At 40.0% G+C, this 18,551-nt stretch overlaps 1 protein-coding gene across 5 annotated transcripts in view; it reads right to left on the bottom strand.

Moving 5' to 3' along the window:
- The window catches only part of rbm33a (RNA binding motif protein 33a), a 28,320-nt gene extending 10,430 nt beyond the window's left edge, over nucleotides 1–17,890 (bottom strand). For 2 of the 5 annotated variants that reach the window (XM_040126583.1, XM_040126579.1), the window contains exons 1-15: nucleotides 17,666–17,890; nucleotides 14,422–14,500; nucleotides 13,634–13,682; nucleotides 13,133–13,206; nucleotides 12,668–12,986; nucleotides 10,566–10,727; nucleotides 9,605–9,773; nucleotides 9,145–9,398; nucleotides 7,346–7,667; nucleotides 5,605–5,666; nucleotides 2,943–3,072; nucleotides 2,171–2,538; nucleotides 1,199–1,462; nucleotides 675–953; nucleotides 1–217 (exon numbers count right to left, since the gene is read on the bottom strand). The exon at nucleotides 1–217 is cut by the window's left edge and continues 596 nt beyond it. In XM_040126583.1, coding sequence (XP_039982517.1) covers nucleotides 1–217; nucleotides 675–953; nucleotides 1,199–1,462; nucleotides 2,171–2,538; nucleotides 2,943–3,072; nucleotides 5,605–5,666; nucleotides 7,346–7,667; nucleotides 9,145–9,398; nucleotides 9,605–9,773; nucleotides 10,566–10,727; nucleotides 12,668–12,986; nucleotides 13,133–13,206; nucleotides 13,634–13,682; nucleotides 14,422–14,500; nucleotides 17,666–17,684 — 2,767 coding nt within the window. In that variant the 5' untranslated portion in view covers nucleotides 17,685–17,890. The remainder of the gene's footprint in view (nucleotides 218–674; nucleotides 954–1,198; nucleotides 1,463–2,170; nucleotides 2,539–2,942; nucleotides 3,073–5,604; nucleotides 5,667–7,345; nucleotides 7,668–9,144; nucleotides 9,399–9,604; nucleotides 9,774–10,565; nucleotides 10,728–12,667; nucleotides 12,987–13,132; nucleotides 13,207–13,633; nucleotides 13,683–14,421; nucleotides 14,501–17,665) is intronic. The other 3 variants (XM_040126582.1, XM_040126580.1, XM_040126581.1) reach the window with 3 other exon arrangements.
- Between the last annotated feature and the right edge of the window lie 661 nt (nucleotides 17,891–18,551).

The following is an 18,551-nucleotide window of genomic DNA, read 5'->3' as shown; positions in this document are numbered from 1 at the left end:
TGTGCTGATTTTGCTGTGCAGGTTGAATCTGTGTAGAAGCGGGGCCTTGGGTTGGAGTGTTTGTCTGGGAATTAAGCCTTTCCAGCAGCTCCTTCTTTCTGACGCCAGCCTGCATCTGCCGTCGCATCTCCTTCCTCTTGAGGATCTCCTCCCTCAGACGTTTCTGCTCCTCAATCTTCAGACGATACTGCCGTGTCTCCTCATCCTCATCAGGGTCCTGTGGCACAAAACACAAGCTGACAATATGACTGTCTGTCTCCACTTACGTGAAGAAGAGCCGTGAGCCACTGTGTCCTATTTTAACTATATTACTTGGCCTGACACTCAGATGTAATCAAAGTCAAGACCCAAGAGAATAATGCAATGGTATTGATCTGTTCATTCCAATGGAATGAGACTGCTGTTATTAACAACCTTATGATTGGGATTTTAATAAATGGGAGTCCATCTCAGCACAGTGATAAGCTCAGCTGAGCTTACAATTTCGGAGTCACTGATTTTAGTAGGGGAAAAAAAATATTGAAAATGACCCTGTTTACAGTACCATTTCAGAGGAATATTTGAGAAAGCAAATAAGCAGTTATATGAAATAATTTGAGCATTATGCAAACAAACTCAATATTTTTACATTTCTTTGTTTTTTTTTTTTTTATCATGAGTGTTAAAAAGCTGACCTGTGGTGCAGAGCTGGGCGGTGTGCTTGGGATTTCCTTGCGAACCACTGTTCTGCCTGCTCCCCCAGGCTGTGATTCAGTCTTGGCAGCAACTTGGCCTCTTCCTCTGCCACCATCAGGCTGAGTGTTCTGCCCAGGACGCGCCCCCTGTGTTGCCTTGGCAACAGGCCTGACGTTGGCAGCGGGGCGGGCACTGTTCATGTTTGTGTTGCCAGGTGCTACAGGGAGCTCCCGTAGGTTGCTGTTGCGCAGCTGCATTTGCTTGGAGACAGGTGTGTTCTGAAGAAAGGGTAAAATGCAAACATTTCATGTTGATTTTACATCGATCTGATTTTAATGTACATTCAGTTCTATCCATTTTCGCCATGCAATATTTTTTTTATTGAGGGAAGATGCTGACAAAATAATGTAGAGTAATTAGAATGACACAGTGATAAAATACGGACCCTACGTAACTGCTTTTCATCAGTTTGAGCTGATAGATAATATTCTAATTTGCTAAAAAGCTAATGTTAATCTCTCACCATCCTCTGCCTGTTGGACATGTTGCGCTGTTGGGGGTTCTGAGGGCGGGGAGTCATCTGCCTGGGGCTACCGTGCGCCTGCTGTTGATGGAAGGGATTCTGGCCATGGTGCATCATGGGGCGAGGCTCACTAAGATTTAGCTGTTGCTGCTGGTGATGGGGTAACTCCTGCCTATGATGTTGCTGCTGCTGGTGCATGGGCTGATGGGATGACAGTGGGTCGTGATGTGGAAGCTGGGAGACAGGAGGACCATGCATTAAGCCCTGAAATTACAGAAAATAAGATAAACTACAACACGAGTAACAGGCAGAATCAGAACTTACTATCACATATAATGCAATATATTTTTTATATAATAATACACACACACACACACACACACACAAACACACACAAATATATAATGTAGTCATTTTATCTCTCTTTTTTTTTTGCTGTTGTTTTTTCAGCAACAGCATCAGTTCTTATGAACAGTATTTTCGACATAGGATCAGAGAGTTTCTGCATATAATTGACCTCCAATTGGTGTCCTCATGTATCCACATACTTTAATACAATAGTGATTCAGTCACTAGAGGGAGCTCGTGTATATGTCTGGACAAAATGCTGAGATGCCAAACATTCATGAGTCTTTCTTTAACGCTTCAGTAGCAGTGAATATGATAACTAGTCTAGTTAATTCATGTGTACATTACATCTAGTCATCGCTCTTGCCACAACCATTTTAATAATCTAGAGTAAAAATGAAAATTCATACATTCGTGGCAGAGAAAGCATGTGAATTGTATGCCAGGCTCTTTTACAAGACTTGTCAAAGGCAAGAGAAGATTCTAAAAAAACATCATGATACTCAGATCAAATTACCATATTTAAATTCAAGAAAAGACTGGAGAAGAAATAGAAAAACCCCAATCATTGCACAACTTACAGATAACTACACAGAACATGGCTTAGTTATGAAAATCACTTACTCTTAGTCGTACCTGCATCCCAAACTGAACTTGTGGAGGGGGAAAAAGGTTCCCCTGCTGGCCAAACGGCTGACGGGGGCCCATGAAAGGTCTGGGCTGATTAGGTGGGCCACCTTGTTGATTCAAGCCGACCATCCCTTGGTGACCTTGGTGGGGAGGGAGGTTGGGTCTTGGGGGTTCTCTTGGAAACAGTCCTAGTGGGCCCTGACTCGGCTGGTTGAAGGGTGGTCCTGGTGGGCCAAAGCCCATGTGGCCCTGTCCGGGCAGCTGCTGTTGCTGATGGAGGTTGTTGCTGCTGTTCATCAGAGGGCTAGGGCCCTGGTGATCAAACATGTGCTGCCCTGGAAACCGTGTTGACTCTGTACGCTCTGTGCCCACCCGAGGAAGACCAAATGAAAGCACAACAGAGATGTCAGTTTTTTTCGCTGTAAGCCATTTTCAATAAATCAGTAAGTTTATCTCCAGATGTATAGTGTTATGGCAAGGGAAACAAAAACAGACAACTCTATCAAGGTGAAATGGTAAACAACCAAGTGGGTTTAATTTAATTATGCATTAACACGGTGAAAAATTTGAAATATATGTTTAATGCATGTTTTAAGTTTCCAAGGCTCATTCAGATGTATATATATACACATGCATTTAACATGAGTGCTCCTAATAGAGCTAGCAGCATACCCTGTAGGTATCCCACCAGAGCTGATGTCGAATAGGGTTAAATATGCTAAGAGAGCTTTGTGTGACCCTCGTCAAGGCTGGGTGGGAGACTCACCTGCCATAAAGAGGGGCTCCCTGTCCTGGGGGCCTGGAGGTGGCTGGTTCCTAAAGGGCTCCATGTGATGAGGGGGCCGCTGGGGCTGACCAAAATTACCAGGCATGTGCTGCTGGAAGTCTCCCGGTCCCTGGGAAGACACAAAACTCATGAATTATAGGCCATATTGGGAACTCAATAATCAGAAACAAATTAAACTAATGAAAAATGGGAATTTGCTGAAGTATTGCATCGGGCAAGGAGCATTTGTAATTGAAGGGCTACGGTCATTAAAAAGACACAGAATCTTGAGTTGTAAACATCAATATGCATGCCAATATTAAAGAAACCCTTCAGCATGAATTTGTGAGCGAACCTGCATTAATGCTACCTGAGGCTTTGTTGATAAACCTTCTAAAAGCCTGTCTCTAACAAGCAAAGGGTATTTCAGGAGGGGAAGAGTGCCTTCATCTTTGTTTCAACTTCGTTTTCACTTCGCATGTTTGACAGCTTTCACTGCATGCACACTACTCCCCATCTATCTTCCAAGGAAAAGTAGATAACAACCCTTTAATCCCTCCTTGGAATTCGAATCCCCCTCATAACTGTCTCTTTTATTCTTTTAAACATCCATCTCTGTTGAAAAATTAACCTGCTATTCAACACGTGGCACTTCCACAAATGGGCTGCCTGCCTCCTCCAAGCCTATTGTAAATTACTTAAGATGCTATCAAGGCTTAATCCATCTTTATTCAACTGCTGTGTGGCGGTATTTAGAGAAGAGAGGTGTTAGGAAGCTAGAAGGCCAGAGTCCCAAAAACTTGCTTAACAGAAAGTTAATCAAAGGGGCTTACAAAGACAGGGGATCACAATGGGAGCGCAACCATACTGTTCCAAAAGGTCAGACAGGCAGGTCTACACAATGAGGACTCCGGTGTCCATATAATACCTCTAAAATAACACAGCTCATCCTCTCACTTCTAATCCTTGATAAAAAGGCTGCAGGCTGCTCTATATGTAACTGATGCTAGGATAGCTCTTAGCAGTGAGGGGATAACCATGAAAGATATAATAGAGAGGGGCCAAATGTCACATTTAATAAAGAATAGAGAACTGAGCTTAAAGAGATGTTTGTTTCTGGGTTTCATGTTAACTTCTTACAGCCAATAACAAAACAGACTGTTGGCATTAGAGCATATTCTTTGTTTTTAGGATATGACAGTATTCACAAGAAGTAAAAGTCAAGGGACTGTGACTGCTACCAACTGCCATCAAGGAAGAACTTAATTCTCAAATTCTCTCAAAAGAATTCCAAAAAGGTATTGACTACTAGAAATTACAGAACATACTGAAAATATTTCCAAATAGTATAGTCGCTGGCATCTCCATTTCATGGTTAAACTGAATGTCATTCTCTAAATGGATTAAATATTCTAATAACTTTAATTGGCAGTGAGATTAATATTTCAAAACCAGTCTCCACCAGCAAAAATTTAATGCAGTAATACTAGAGGCTATGACCCCCCATCCGCCTGGTCTTTTACAATTAAATCTGATGGGATATTAATGTATGATAATTATGAGTAATCAGGTGCCCACTGGTAAATGGAATGTTGGCGGCTGGTATGTCACCTGCATTTCAAATTGTGTCCTTGGCAACAGCAGCCTAAATGCAATTGACAGCTGGGGAATCCAACACTATGTTGCTCATCAGCCCATACCCTTCCAACCCCACCTTCTGTCTGATAAGAGCCAAAACAGCTCCCATCTACCATGCTATCAATATCTAGCACCATCACAGACCTCAGGGAATAGAAACTGCTTGATACTGACATTGAAGGTTGGAAAAGAGGTAAATAAAAATACATTTAAAAAAAAAAGATTGACCCTGGCTCATTTGGCATCAGGGTTGGAAATCCACAGGAATGCAATTGGATGCAGCCATTTTCCAATTGCTAATTTGCGTAAATCCATATGAAATGTACTTTCCAGGAAGATGCCAGTCAGTTCCAGTGCCACCTGATGCCTGGGCATCATTAACTTGAGGGATGGAGTAACTAAAGGCACTGACTTGCAGGCGAACCATTGCCCTAAATACAGTAATTACTTTAAAGGCATTCCTGTCATCTCTTGGATGGGTTCTTTGTGAGTGAAATAAAGGACCTTTCCTTACAGAAAATCACTGACTTAAGATACCTTTTCTTCTGACATGAAATTCAGTCTTTGGAATATAAAGTGCAAAACGGCAACAAGCTCATAGCCAAGCCCCATCAAACCACCACCATGTTCCATTAATTCAAATACCATTCAAAAAGGTCTCCATGCCTCTGGGACACAAACTTGTGGAAAGTGAATTTTAACGGGCAATATATCCTGGTTTCACAATTCCATTATGTGCCAAACTGGCTAGACTGAGCCCCAGCGCATCCATGAAGAGTTGCTAACTAAGTCCCGCCACTGCAGCCCCGACCTCCAAAAGTCTACTGCCTAAAGCCCCTATCACGCATTTCCAGTTGTGCAGCCAGACCCGTATCAGTGTTTACAGATTTGCTTTAATAGTCTTTGGCCAGGGCAGGACAGTTTAATTGCCATAATGATATTACCCTCAAAAAAGGGACGCCAACTGTGTGGAGAGGGAGAGAAAGTGAGGCAAAAGGGAGAGAGAGGAGCAGCTGCTACTCACAGGGAACCTCTGAGGACCCACAGCAGGTCTGGGATGGCTCTGAGCAGGAGGCATCAAGGGCACTGCAATGAGAGAGAGGGAGAGAGCAATAGAAAGAGGGGTGGAAGGGAGAGGGGGAGAGAAATGAAAATGAGGGGCAGTATGCAGAGAGAGTGGTGATAGTAGAAAGGGAGGAGACCAATAGACACCTCCATGCTATAGGAGATGCTACTCACATCTTTACACAGCTGGGCACAGATCAGGGATCTCAATGAAATATTAAATACATGAAAATCATTTGCCAAATTCAACAAATAAAAATGAATAAGACATTTGCTGTTTGACAACATCTGGCACAACACAACTGAATAACTGCATTTTCGTATGCTGGCATACTGCTTCCAAATAAGTGTTACCGTAATTGTATGTCAACATCTACAACTGGAAAAGATTCAGTTGGACTAACACTTACTTAAATAAATAAATAAACTAACACAGGCATATATACGAACACATCCACACACGCACTTAATCATAACAAGAGGCAATCCCTGATCTTCCAGAACAGGTCTTCCTCCCAGGAGCAAAACCCAAACCCCCCCACATGCGGACTTGCCCTCAGTGATACACTCACATATACACATAGGCTTTGCTAACACAATTTCAATCTTGGCCTGGACAGACAGGCCAGATAAACCCATCTCAGGGAACGAAATGGTGATGCCGCCAGAAAAAAAAAAAAGAAAAAAAAAGAGAGAAAAAAAGATAAACCCATTACTGGCTGAGAGAGCTATTCACTTGCCATTCAACCAAACAACAAAATGACATTCTAATCCAGACACCTTTTGGGACAGTGTAAGGACGACTGCCAGCAAAAAGGCATCATGCACCTCAACTGAGGATCTTGCTGATAAACTAGGCCAGCACAATTTTGGATAAAATGACAATTATGATTTTGATACTCAGAACTGAGATTATTAATCTCAGGAAAATAAATTCTTAAATAGAAATATTTATTGTATTTTTATTTGTCTTCATGCAGACCAAGCATTTGTGACTGGTATGGTACTATCACATCAACTTTGCACAAGACAAAAGGCACACTCATGTTTTTAACAGAAGGCTTATAAACAACTGCTTTGCTTTAATATTGAAGACCAAAATAATGAATTTGAGTCACAGCAAACTAAATTTCTGGATCTTTAACTGCATTCTAGAAAACATCCATCCATCCATCCAATCTTTTTTCTGCCGCTTATCCGAAATCGAGTCGTGGTGACAGCAGGTTAAGCAAGGCAGCCTAGAAGGAGCTGGAAAACGTTGCAATAAAAATTACATTTAAAAAACTAATTATCAACTATTTAAATACTGTTCTCTCACATCATCTTTGAATCCAATAAGTTCTACACAACATATATGACCCTTTTCTTTGTAGAAGCACAATTTTATGTCTTATATCACTCTCTCAAATTCTGTCTTTGCACAGTTCATCACGTGGTGTATACTCAGTCTTGTCATTTGTTGACACAACTTGTGGATATAATTAGGAAAGTTTGGTTTGATGCAACAAATTAGGAGAGTTTGGTTTGATGCAACAAATTACTTTGCTAATACATAGGCAACAGAATTGTTATTTATGAATGAGATTGAAAATGTTTAATACTACTGATCATATAGTGCTGTGGTGAATCCAGAAAAACAGAACACAGAAGTCACAGAAGTTAAATTAAAAAAGAATTTGAATGATAGTGGATTAATTTACCTTGTACAGAGGATGACGTGGGCCCTCTGAAATGGGGGTTAATGTGGATATTTTTGGGCTGTGGAGGTTGCTGCTGTTGATGCTGGGGGAAGTGGGGTGGTGGGGAGCTCATCATTCGTGGTGGTGGCTCCATCTGGGGCCGCAATGGCGGGGAGCGGTGAGCCATGTGTGGGGGGATGAGGGGCTGAAGGGGCTGCTGGGCCAGTGGGCGCCCATGCTCTTGGAAGGGAAGAGGTCCTCTTGGACGTGAAGGGTGGTGCTGCTGGGACTGCAGTTGCTGCTGATGAGGCTGATGAGGAGGAGGCATTCGGGAAGATGGCTGCTAATTGGAAAGAGATGAGAAAACGGAGAGGAGGGAAAACCAAAACAATCTGTCAAAACACATTTCTTTCTGGGAAGATCCTCATTGCAAATCAGTACTTGCAGCCATATGATGACACGGCAACAAGTCAATTCACCAGCAAGACTGAAGATGGTATCCTAAAGTAATTTAGTTTCCCTAAATGATTAAAAGTATGTGTTTTTTAGAATTTTACATAAAATTGACATAAAACTGAACGCAACCTTGGTGGGATCACAATATATATTTTTTTAAAGCGAGCTACACTCATTAAGAAGAAGAAAAGGCCAAAAGTCGCGCTACCTGCTAGCATTGGAATATTTAATCCAGGGATGCACTAAATGATACATTTTGGACCCATAATTATATTCTTGAATGATGTTTCAAATGGGTCCTTGATAATTGGGCAGTCTATATATTTAAAGTACCAAACAATCACAGAATCAAACAAACAAACATGCCAGTGACCAAATTAGTCAAGTGGTTAAACATGACAACAGAATGTTGTAAAGTACAAGCTCAGTTACATTATTCAGCAAATTCATGGTATTGGCATGTCATCCATCTGCCTTTAAATTTTAATTTCCAGTGTTTTTTTTTTTAAAGCCTATTATCATGAATAAATACTACCTAAAATAATGAGCAGCTGGAGAGAAATGTCATGCAGCCTTGAGAGGAATCATTTTAACGCAATGGTATATTGGTATTTTATTAATACTACTTTTGTTTCTTACAATTTTACAAAATATAGCTTTAGTAAAATGCACAATTCCATTTGGTGATGAAATCAAAATAACATAAAAATGGAAATGTTGTTTCTATCTAATGTCATGATTAGCAGGAAGTGATGATGATGACGACTAGTATTGGCTCAGTTCCGAAATCCGACAACCTCCCACTGACGATCATCATCACTAGTTCTTTTTATATTAAAGTTACATGTTTGAAGTAACTTAGACGTTCAAAAAGGTCTCGTCTGAACTGATGAGTGATGAAAATCAGAGGATTAAATGCATGAAGTGATATCAAATAATAAAAGCCCATCAGAGAAACTAAATCCTGGGCAAAGAACAAATTTAATTTTGTATAATACTGTCTAAATGGACTACTGCCAAATGATTTGCTGTAATCCATATATCAACATTGATACGGGGAAGCAGTGTTTTGACTTTTTTCATGCGTAAACCACCACTGCTTTGGAGGTCTTAGACAGTAAAGAGAGCAGCAGTGGAAGAAAAAAAAAAAAAAAAACACACATTTCGAGTACAAAGAAAACAAGCCTTGTTGTAACTGTGACGAATTCAATGAGGTAAAAGTCAAACCATTTCAAATCATCTTATCCAGTGAAACCCTTATGCTCCCGTTAGCTACTCCTCAAGTGGAGTCATGCATTACTCTATGCAGCCAAATAGATTATCCCTTTAATGTTGTTCAGGTGGATGACCGTACAGTACTTCACCTGCATGCCCATGTTTCCCATCAAGGGGAGCCTCTGGTCATTCATTCTTCCTCTGTGTCCTCCTCTAAAATCTGCCATTCCAAAGACTGGGAAGCATCCTCTTCCTCTACTTCCTCGCCCTCCCCCTCCTCCCCCTCCTCCTCCTCCTCCTCCTCCTCCTCCTCCTCTCCCTCGGCCTCCGTAACGGTTTTGTCTCTTCTGCCGTTCTTGTTCCTCAAACTCTTTCAGATCTTGCTTTGCCTTCTCTGACAATTCTGGTGAAATATGGAAAAGGAAAACAGCACTTGTATATTAACAGTCTGGAAAATCTTGAACTTGGGATAAAATACAGGTTTAAATAAATATTAACGTAAACCTATTAACGATTAAAGGACAGATTCACGATCTTAAAATATGTGAGGATTCTCTCTGGTTGTCAATGAATCAACAACAACTTATGCCCAGCAGGAATTATATCTACCTAGTGTTTCAGGGATATTCCTCCTTTTACTGCCTACATCAGCCAACCGCACAACAACGCCATCCTTTCTCTCAGATTTGAACCGTATGCGACCAGACTCTTCATCTTCCTCATCCTCCTCATCTGATTCCTCCTTTGTTTCTTCTTCAGCCACAGCTTCATTTTCAACCTGAAGACATTTTCAGAGGTTAAAAAGAAAAGTTTTACTATGAGCACAACTGTGTGCAAATTCAGGTTAGTGGTGACACATTTCACTTGCTTGTGTTTAACTACTTCGTGGTTCCTAGTGCATCATAAAATTTCTTCTCCTGTTCTATTGTCTAGAGCTAAAACAATTAGCTAGTTAATCCATTAGTTGACTGAAAGAAATTTAATCTGCCACAATTTTGATAATCAAGTTATGGTTTAAGTCATTTTTTAAGCAAAAATGCTAAAACTTCTCTGGTTCCAGCTTATAAAATGTGAATATTCACTGGCTTTCTTGATCTTGATCTTGACCTTATGATATTAAAGCAAATATCTTTGGGTTTTCGACAGACAGAACAAAACATTTGAAGGGACATCTTGAGTTTAGTTTTAGGAAATTGTGACTGATTTTACAGATCAAATGTTTAAACGATTAATCAAGAAAAAGCAGTTCAATTGATAATAAAAATAATTGTTACAGTAGTCAACATTTAACGAGTGTCAATCATCAAACCTTCTATGCGAATTTTTCCAAAAAACTACCAAATTAGTATATAAAACTTAATTTTTAAACATGACACTACACTGCTTTGAATGCATAATATAACTACAGACTCATATCTTCATACATTGAGCTATCAGTGGTTAGCTATCTACACCACCTATGCTGGGTTCTGAAAGCCGATTTTGAAGGAGAAAAAAAAAAAGAAAAAAGAACGCAATCAATCTATAGCAACAAAAACTGTAAGGTGTTGTGTGGAGGGTTTTAGCGTACCTCTTCTGTGTCAAAGACCTGAGAGCCCTCTGCAGTGTCGTCCTCCTCCTCCTCTTCCTGCTGCTCTTCCCCCTGGACCTCCTCCTCTTCTTGGGCCTCCTCCTGCTGGACTCCATGTTCATCCAGAGGCTCATCATCATAGGAGGTTTGATATTCATCATCCTTTAAAGACCACATGGATAACACGTATTGATTAGTTACAGTGGTCACAACGCTCAGATAAGGATCAGCAATGGTCGACTGCATTTTAGCGATTGCTCGAAAACAATCTCTTAGTGCGTTTCTGTTGAAAATAAACACATATATTTCTACCAAGCAATGTTGTTATGAAGTAGGGCAAGTATATACAAGCATATGGAAAAGATTTTGAGTGCAACTGACATCCATTGCAGATTTTCTGAAATATGGATTTATGGTTTTAACACATTTTTTTAATGGCTAAAATAAATTAAAGTGGGCTTAATGATGATATACTTTGATATTTATGAAAAGAGAAATAGAAATTTAAAGACAAAGACAAAAAGCCTACAGAGCATAAAGGCAAACATTAAAATGTTATGGAGAGGATTTTGGGGAGGCACCATGTAACCCCCCCTCCAAACCCAAATTACCATAACAGTGGGACCAAGGCTTCATTACTATTCCTGACAGCATTTGAAATTCAATGATATGTAAATGTTTGACATGATATACAGAAATGTGGGCACAGATAAAAACACTCCTCCCCGCTTCAATGATGGTGAAAATATCATTGACTGACTCCTCGCAAATCACTCTGTTATTGGCTGCACTGTAGGTTCACGACTCCATGCCAAAAACATGGCTCAGATGCATACATTCTGGGAGATGACAAATCTTTTTTTTCTATTCCATAACAAGAATTCAGTTCAAACATTCCAGAAAACCAAATAGAAAAGAGGCTACATAAGTGGTATAGCAGTTGCTAGTTATTCAAACATCCTAACTGAAACACCCCCCAACAAAAATTCATTGCTAAATAAGGTCAGACTGGAGGTCACACAATGGTGTTTGGTGTTGCGCTCCATTAACCTGAAAAACAGCAGCACATATTAATGCAGAAAAAAAAAAAAAAAACACTTTTGGTAAACCCAATGGATGGACAGGCTGCCCCAAGGGAACAAAACAGCCTAATCCTTTAAACTGTTCCACATAGTACTCATTGAGTACCATAGTGAGCAAAATGTCAAAGCCAAGCAGTTTAGTGACCTTGTAAACAGTTATTACACATAATACAAATACATATCCACACATGCAGACATTTTCCAAAATCCAAAATAGGCATCCACTTGTGCTGTGCACCTTCAGTAGGAAGGTCAACATGTTATCTTTGTTTGAAGAAAGGAAGTCAGCTAATATATCTCTGTCAGGTGCCAAACACCATCCCACCTTGGTAAATGGACCATAACGGACATTTGCACATGGATCTGGTCTTATCTTTGATCCTCTCAGTCTGGACTAAGAGGGAAGGGAAACGAATGAAAGGGAAACTCGCATCAATCATTAGAAAACTGTATGGGGTGTCCTCGGGAAGGTCAATAATCTTTTCACCTGCATGAGACTTTATCAGATCCAGTCTAAAGCCCGAGATAAAAGCCCCCCACATTAACCTCCGTCGATTGGCAGCAAATTTCCTCAACACAAAGCAGCTTCTTACTCCCCCAAAGATACAGGGCCCAAGGTCACAATGGCACAGGGATTTGGAGGTGACAGCAGAGCATTACCTCACACCAAACAAGCTGTCAACACAAACTTTGTCAGCAAGATGGAGAAATTAACTGGTAGGAAGTGATAATGAATCTTATCCTCCCATGTCCAAAAAGGCTAACCTACATCTCCTTCTCCTGAATAGATATTCAGTCCTGACTGCCCCCTTACCAAGACAGGAAAACTGACATTATCTCTATAATACAATAGAGTTAGGTAGAAAAAGGAGCAGGAGGACGTGTGTGTGTGTGTGTGTGTGTGTGTGTGTGTGTGTGTGTGTGTGTGTGTGTGTGTGTGTGTGTGTGTGTGTGTGTGTGTGTGTGTGTGTTAGTGCACAATGGAAGGCTACATGTGAGTAGGCAAATGTGAGAACTCACTTGAAATTCACCATCTAAGGGCTCATTGATTTGGATGTCTAATACTTCATCCTGGTAGCCATCTTCACCCTCAGCTAGCTCTCCAGTGTAATCCATCTGGTCTTCAGGCATCTCTGCGTTGTCATCCTGGCTGTATTCCTCTGTGTACTCCTCTTCCCCCTCTTGCTGGTACCCCTCCTCCTCCTCTACATCCCCTTCTTCACAGCCTTCTGCGCCCAGGTTCACCACGTCATCTGTGTAGTCTGCTTCCTGCAAGTTGTCCTGCTGGTCATAGGATGTGCCCAAGCTGTATGTGGCATTTAGGCTCACATCCTGAGCACTGAAAACAAACAAAACATTACACTTTCCGGAAAACAGAAATGAAATATGATGGGAAAATATGCAAAACTTGGAGCTTAACTTTGTTAGCTCTACAACTTAAAACATTAGAAAATGGAATATGCAACAATGATGTAATTAGCTTACCTCATATCAACATCTTCATCATCACTTTGTAGAAGGTCATCATTCAGCTCTTCATCTGACACTTCTGAGGGATTCTGAAACAAAAATATAGAAATGTTTTCTTCCCATTTTAAAATCGTATTCTACTCTTCCTCAGTTGTGTTTGTGTATGTGTATAAAGCGCGGGGGCAGGGGACCACCTCCAACCCCAAAAGATGCTCTATTCCCATGTGGTGAAGGCAATCTGGGCAGGTCAACACAGTTCTTTTTTGTCCACTGTACTTCCTCCTGGTTCACATCAACAGTTCCCCCTGTGGAGGAGCCACCTGCTACAAGTCCACTGCTCACTTCAATTTTCTAAATGTTCTACCAACACTAACAGTCAGTGTTTTGGATGTTATTCTCCATTTTCTGTTTGTGAGCACACAAACCATACTGACAAGCAAATTGCTTCTTGGTGCCTAGCATAAAAATCAAAGTAAACGAAAACGTGAGATTCAAAGAGTTTTTGTTTAATCTTACCTTTTTACCAGAGAGCCAATCCTCCTCCAACAAATCCTCTTCCAAATCACTTTTAGGGAGAGAAGACAACCAATAACAGGTTTGCAGAGTAAGATAACAGTGCAGAGTGTTATGTTTTTTCACAAATGATTATAAGCTACCTTAGATGATAGTCACTCTCCCTATTCTAATATCAGTAAAAAAAATTTTGGTAAACTGGTAAGCTATACAGAGTTTGATATTTTAAGGGTATTAAGCAGCAGGAAAAATTGCAATAACATTTCAGTTTTCAATACTGTCTGCTTGATTTCCCCAAGGATATTTTTTATTTTATTTTATTTTTTTACACACTAAGATCATGACTTCTGATACCACTGCTGTTACTTAAAATATGAGATACCTTCAGCTTTAGAGATAGAATACAGAACAAAAGCTGATGTCACTGTCCATGGAAAACTAAATCTCCAAATTTGGTGTTTTTGATTTTTTCAGATAAACTGAAGGATTGAGTGCTCCTTTATGAGATGAGACCATTTATTTTAAGATAAACACACTGTTCAACCTACTGACTTATAAATATATTGATACATTGTCATTAAGCTGGAAACATAGCTACTTTTTTCAGCTTATAAAAGACTTATGTTTCATATATACATGGTTTTCACAGGACAGTGAGTTTTGGTTTATAGGAAGATAGTAGTTTTATGCTACACTGGACCCATCTTGATTTAGACTACCATAGCAGGTTGTGAATTACATACAGGACAGCACTCTTCCTGTAGACATGAGAACATGATAAGATGATTTACCTCTCTAGATCATCATCTCCACCTCTCCTCCTGCGTGACCGCTCAGCACCGGGTTTGTCATATTCATCAAAGTCATAATCTGCAACAGAAAGGAAGTTCTGCTTACTGATTTCCACCAGAACAATGGGCTATGCTAATAATACGCAACATGACATCGGTCTTGTCTTATGAGCACAATGTGAAAAGAAAATTTCCCTTATGCCAACCTGAATCAACTACTTGTGCGGGAAGTACACAAACCAAGTGCTCACCAACAACATGGTACACAGTAGAAACCAGTAAACTTTCTCATGGCTGAATCCAAATAGAAAAGGTATTTGCTAAATATTTAAAAGCTGTTTAAAGATTAAATTTAAGACTGGCCTGATTTATACTTGTATAAGCTAAAGTGTGTATAATGTTGACTGTTTCTACTTATTACACCTAATCTTCAACAAGATTTTGTTGTAACAGCATCTGGCATACTACCTTCTGCCTTTTAATCCTCAACTGATATGGATCAACAACAAACCCTCTGCATATGTGCCACGTGTGCTCAGTTTTAACAAGTTTTCCCAATCTTGCCATTACATAACAATTGAACCACTGGCTCTACCAAAGGGAGCACAGCTGCTGAGAGAAAATAACAGATCAGACAACCGCTTGATTTCCTCAAAGTCACACATCAACCAAAACAATGACCCTACAGATATTACCTAAAAAGTATTTTATGTAACACAAAACATAATTGTATATATATAATAAGCAGGAAACTATTTAAATCCAGGATGGGTCTGACAGTAAGAACTTTGCTCCATTCAATTCAACAAAATTGATGGCAGAGGCACTCATTCTGTGATTTAATTCTGGAATTTAGTTTGTTGGGCCACTTGGATCTTGGCACAGTTTGAACTATTTAAAATGGTCATAGATATATAGACAAAGCAGACATTTTAACCTGTCATACTAGGAGAAACACAGGTGTTATTAATAACATTATGTTCTATTTAACTGTCCCACTAAGAACCGCTGTATGCTTCTCATGTGCACACATAGCCACAAACCTCAGATAATTATATAATTGCAGTCAGTGTGCAGACCCGGCACAGATCTTTCTCATGCCTCGTTCGAAAAACACACTGATAATCAGATAACCAATGTATTTATAAAGATGAGAAGAATGAGGACTCAAGCAGAAAGCAACAAATATGCTGTACAATGGCGAAACAAAGCCACTGTAAAATTTTTAACAAAAAACAACCACAGGCAGCGTTTTTAGTGTCTTCTTCTCTTGTATGCTTGCTGTAATCTTGTCCACAGTGCCTACAACAGTGTCAGAGAGCAATGGCAACTCCTGCACAGACCAGAATGTGGCTTGTGCGAGTATGTACCCATAATTGTTGTACAATGTGAGCACACCCGCAAAGGAGATGGCACGCATGTTTCCATGGAGAGCATGTTGAGAGCTTAAGCCATGATAATGTGACAGTGAGCCTGCATGCACAATACCAGGACACTGAGACCAAAGCAGCTAAATGGAATTCAGACATAATTCACTTTAGTTTTTAGACCTGTGCGTTTCCTGCTGTGTCATGTTAAAACTTTTTACGTGAGAAAAACATATTACTGGCTTTAAGATGAGGTCAAGGAGCTGGCCAAGATTTTGTGTAAAACTGGCTCTCTCAAGACCTAATGGGACATAACAGGCTAATTAATCGATTGCTTAATGGGGCAGACAGGCAGTACTTACAAACTCATACATTTGGCAAACATTACATGTCCATGCCATATGTACCAAGTTTCTGCATTCAACTTGACCAAGAGAAAAGCCACTTCATGATGCAAATATTGTAAATAAATATTGGAAGCAAGCGTAATTTAATTTTTTAATACTAGTTCCATTTTACTATTCACCTGTCACGCTGTAGTTATAATATCTATGGAATGCACTGATTGCTCACTGTCCAGTTGAAAGGTACAGCCTGACCCTCAGGGATAAAATGAACCAGCTGGTACCAGACAATTGTCCTTCATCCCTGGGCTGCAATTTATCTCAACTATTAATTATGACACTAAGTATGTGTAGTTGTTTTATCTCTTTGAACGGCAACACAGCAACCCCTCCTTTCTGTACTTACTAAGCTGTATAAATGCTCTACTAAGTTTTGTGCTTTTTACTCATTGTTATACATTTTTGAAATGGAATGTCAAAGTTTGTATTGTAAACTAAGATGTAGGTTAAGTGTTCCAATTAGTACTTATACTAATATACATTTTAGGGAAACTTTCTGGTAACAATGAGATATTTAACTGTACGTATGACTGTGACTATAACTGATGTGCTAAGTATCTTCTGAGGGCCACTACTACCCAATGCTAATAAAAAAAAATATCAACAAAGCAAATGTAGAATAAAAACACCACGTAAACTGTGTCATATACTAGCGCTCCTGTACACACCGTTAGTTCAGCCCCAACCCTAGCGACAAGGGCAGAAAATAAAAACAAACAGTGACTAGTTTGAAGTGGTTAACAAGACACCACCATTAGCCAAGGAACTGAGTGTTCTTTCTAAACGATTGCCTTGCTTTAATTCAAGGTTAGCTAGCTAGCTAGCTTTTATCAGTAAAGTTGTGGGTTAAATTACATTAGTGCACAAACACCTGGCATTATGGATCCATTATTCACTTTAAAACGCCATTATAGCAGTTTCAACAATGCAAGAGTAATGTTAATATGCAAACACGGCGCTAAAATTACTCTACATCACTCATACAAGTATGAGACGTTTGTCCACCATTTAGCTGACTAGTTAGCTCATGTGCTAATGATCTTTACAAACGCAGCTACTAACCACCACAAGCCGGGAATTTGGGCTGAAACATTAGAAGCTAACGTTAACGTTAGCTCGCGAATTGGCCCTGAATTCATTCGCTAAAATAGTGGATAATACGAGTACTGGAGAATCTAAACTCTGTTAGATGCCGCTAATTACGTTAAGCTATTATTACTTAGCTGCCACGCTAACAGTACCGCTTGCTTAAATTCATTTCTGTATACGACCAAGAATGTCGACCATTGGTGGTTACTGATGTTTGCTCAGGGTAAAGCTAACTAGCTACCCATAGCTGAGGTCCAGTTCGTGGCCTACAGTCACTTCAGCCGTGTTCCAATTTGCAGTTAACAGTAGCTAGGCATGTTAGCTAGTTTAGCTAGCTACATAGCTAACTTAGTATTATCGACAAAAGCCGCTACCATTACTCACCCTGAGCGTTGGCTGACATGGTGCACTGCGCGTCCCGCTTAGAGTCTGACTACGAAAGTGGTGATTGCATTTAATATTTAGTATTTCACCCGTAGGACAAAAAGTGGGACTAGTAACCGAACAGTTTCTTTGCGCCAGTGATTTCCAAAAACGACCGGAGTACAAACATGGCAGAGTTGTGGTTACTGCGATGATGCATTGTGGGTTGGAAACACCAGCTCCCCCGATCGGTTTTTGCTGGACAAGCGGGAGCTGCCTGACAGATTAGGTAGATACACAGGCTGATCATTATGAATCTGGCAAGTATCTGGCAAGTATCTGGCAAGTATCTGGCAAGTATCTTCCCTCCACAACTGCACGTGGTTCATTACAGGTGTTTGATTTGGAAAATATGTTTGCTTCCATAAAGGGGCCTCATTAACATGCTAAGTTTATCAAGATACAAAGATCTATAGAGGGTACATCCTTTAACCGTATAGGAATTCTAGTAGACCTATATGTAGGCAATGAGTATATATGAATAGATTTAATATATTTAATGAGTTTCTTTCTTAACAAATCTGGGCTGAATTGGAACACAGTACTTTTCTAAACATATGCCTTTCACTCAAGTTTGGCATGGCCAAACCGGCCATAGTTGTAATAGTAGGTACAGTTAGTGGCTTCCTACAGGATAATGAAACAACGATCATAGAAAACCTAATGATTTCCACCATTAGTTTGACAGCCATCTGTATATTACATTTTTTTCTTTGTTCTACTTGTTAATGATCAAAGATAATTATTCCAAATGATTACATGTGTAATACTGGCCTTCTGCTGAGAACTGTGCATGAAAAGGTATTTATATTTTCTTCTTGATATGTTACAATGGACATTCTGTTGA

Source organism: Xiphias gladius, chromosome 5 (assembly GCF_016859285.1).
Source record: "Xiphias gladius isolate SHS-SW01 ecotype Sanya breed wild chromosome 5, ASM1685928v1, whole genome shotgun sequence".
Classification (NCBI taxonomy): domain Eukaryota; kingdom Metazoa; phylum Chordata; class Actinopteri; order Istiophoriformes; family Xiphiidae; genus Xiphias; species Xiphias gladius.
The sequence above is the reverse complement of the archived record's forward strand: the minus strand, read 5'-3'. Positions and strand labels throughout refer to the sequence as shown.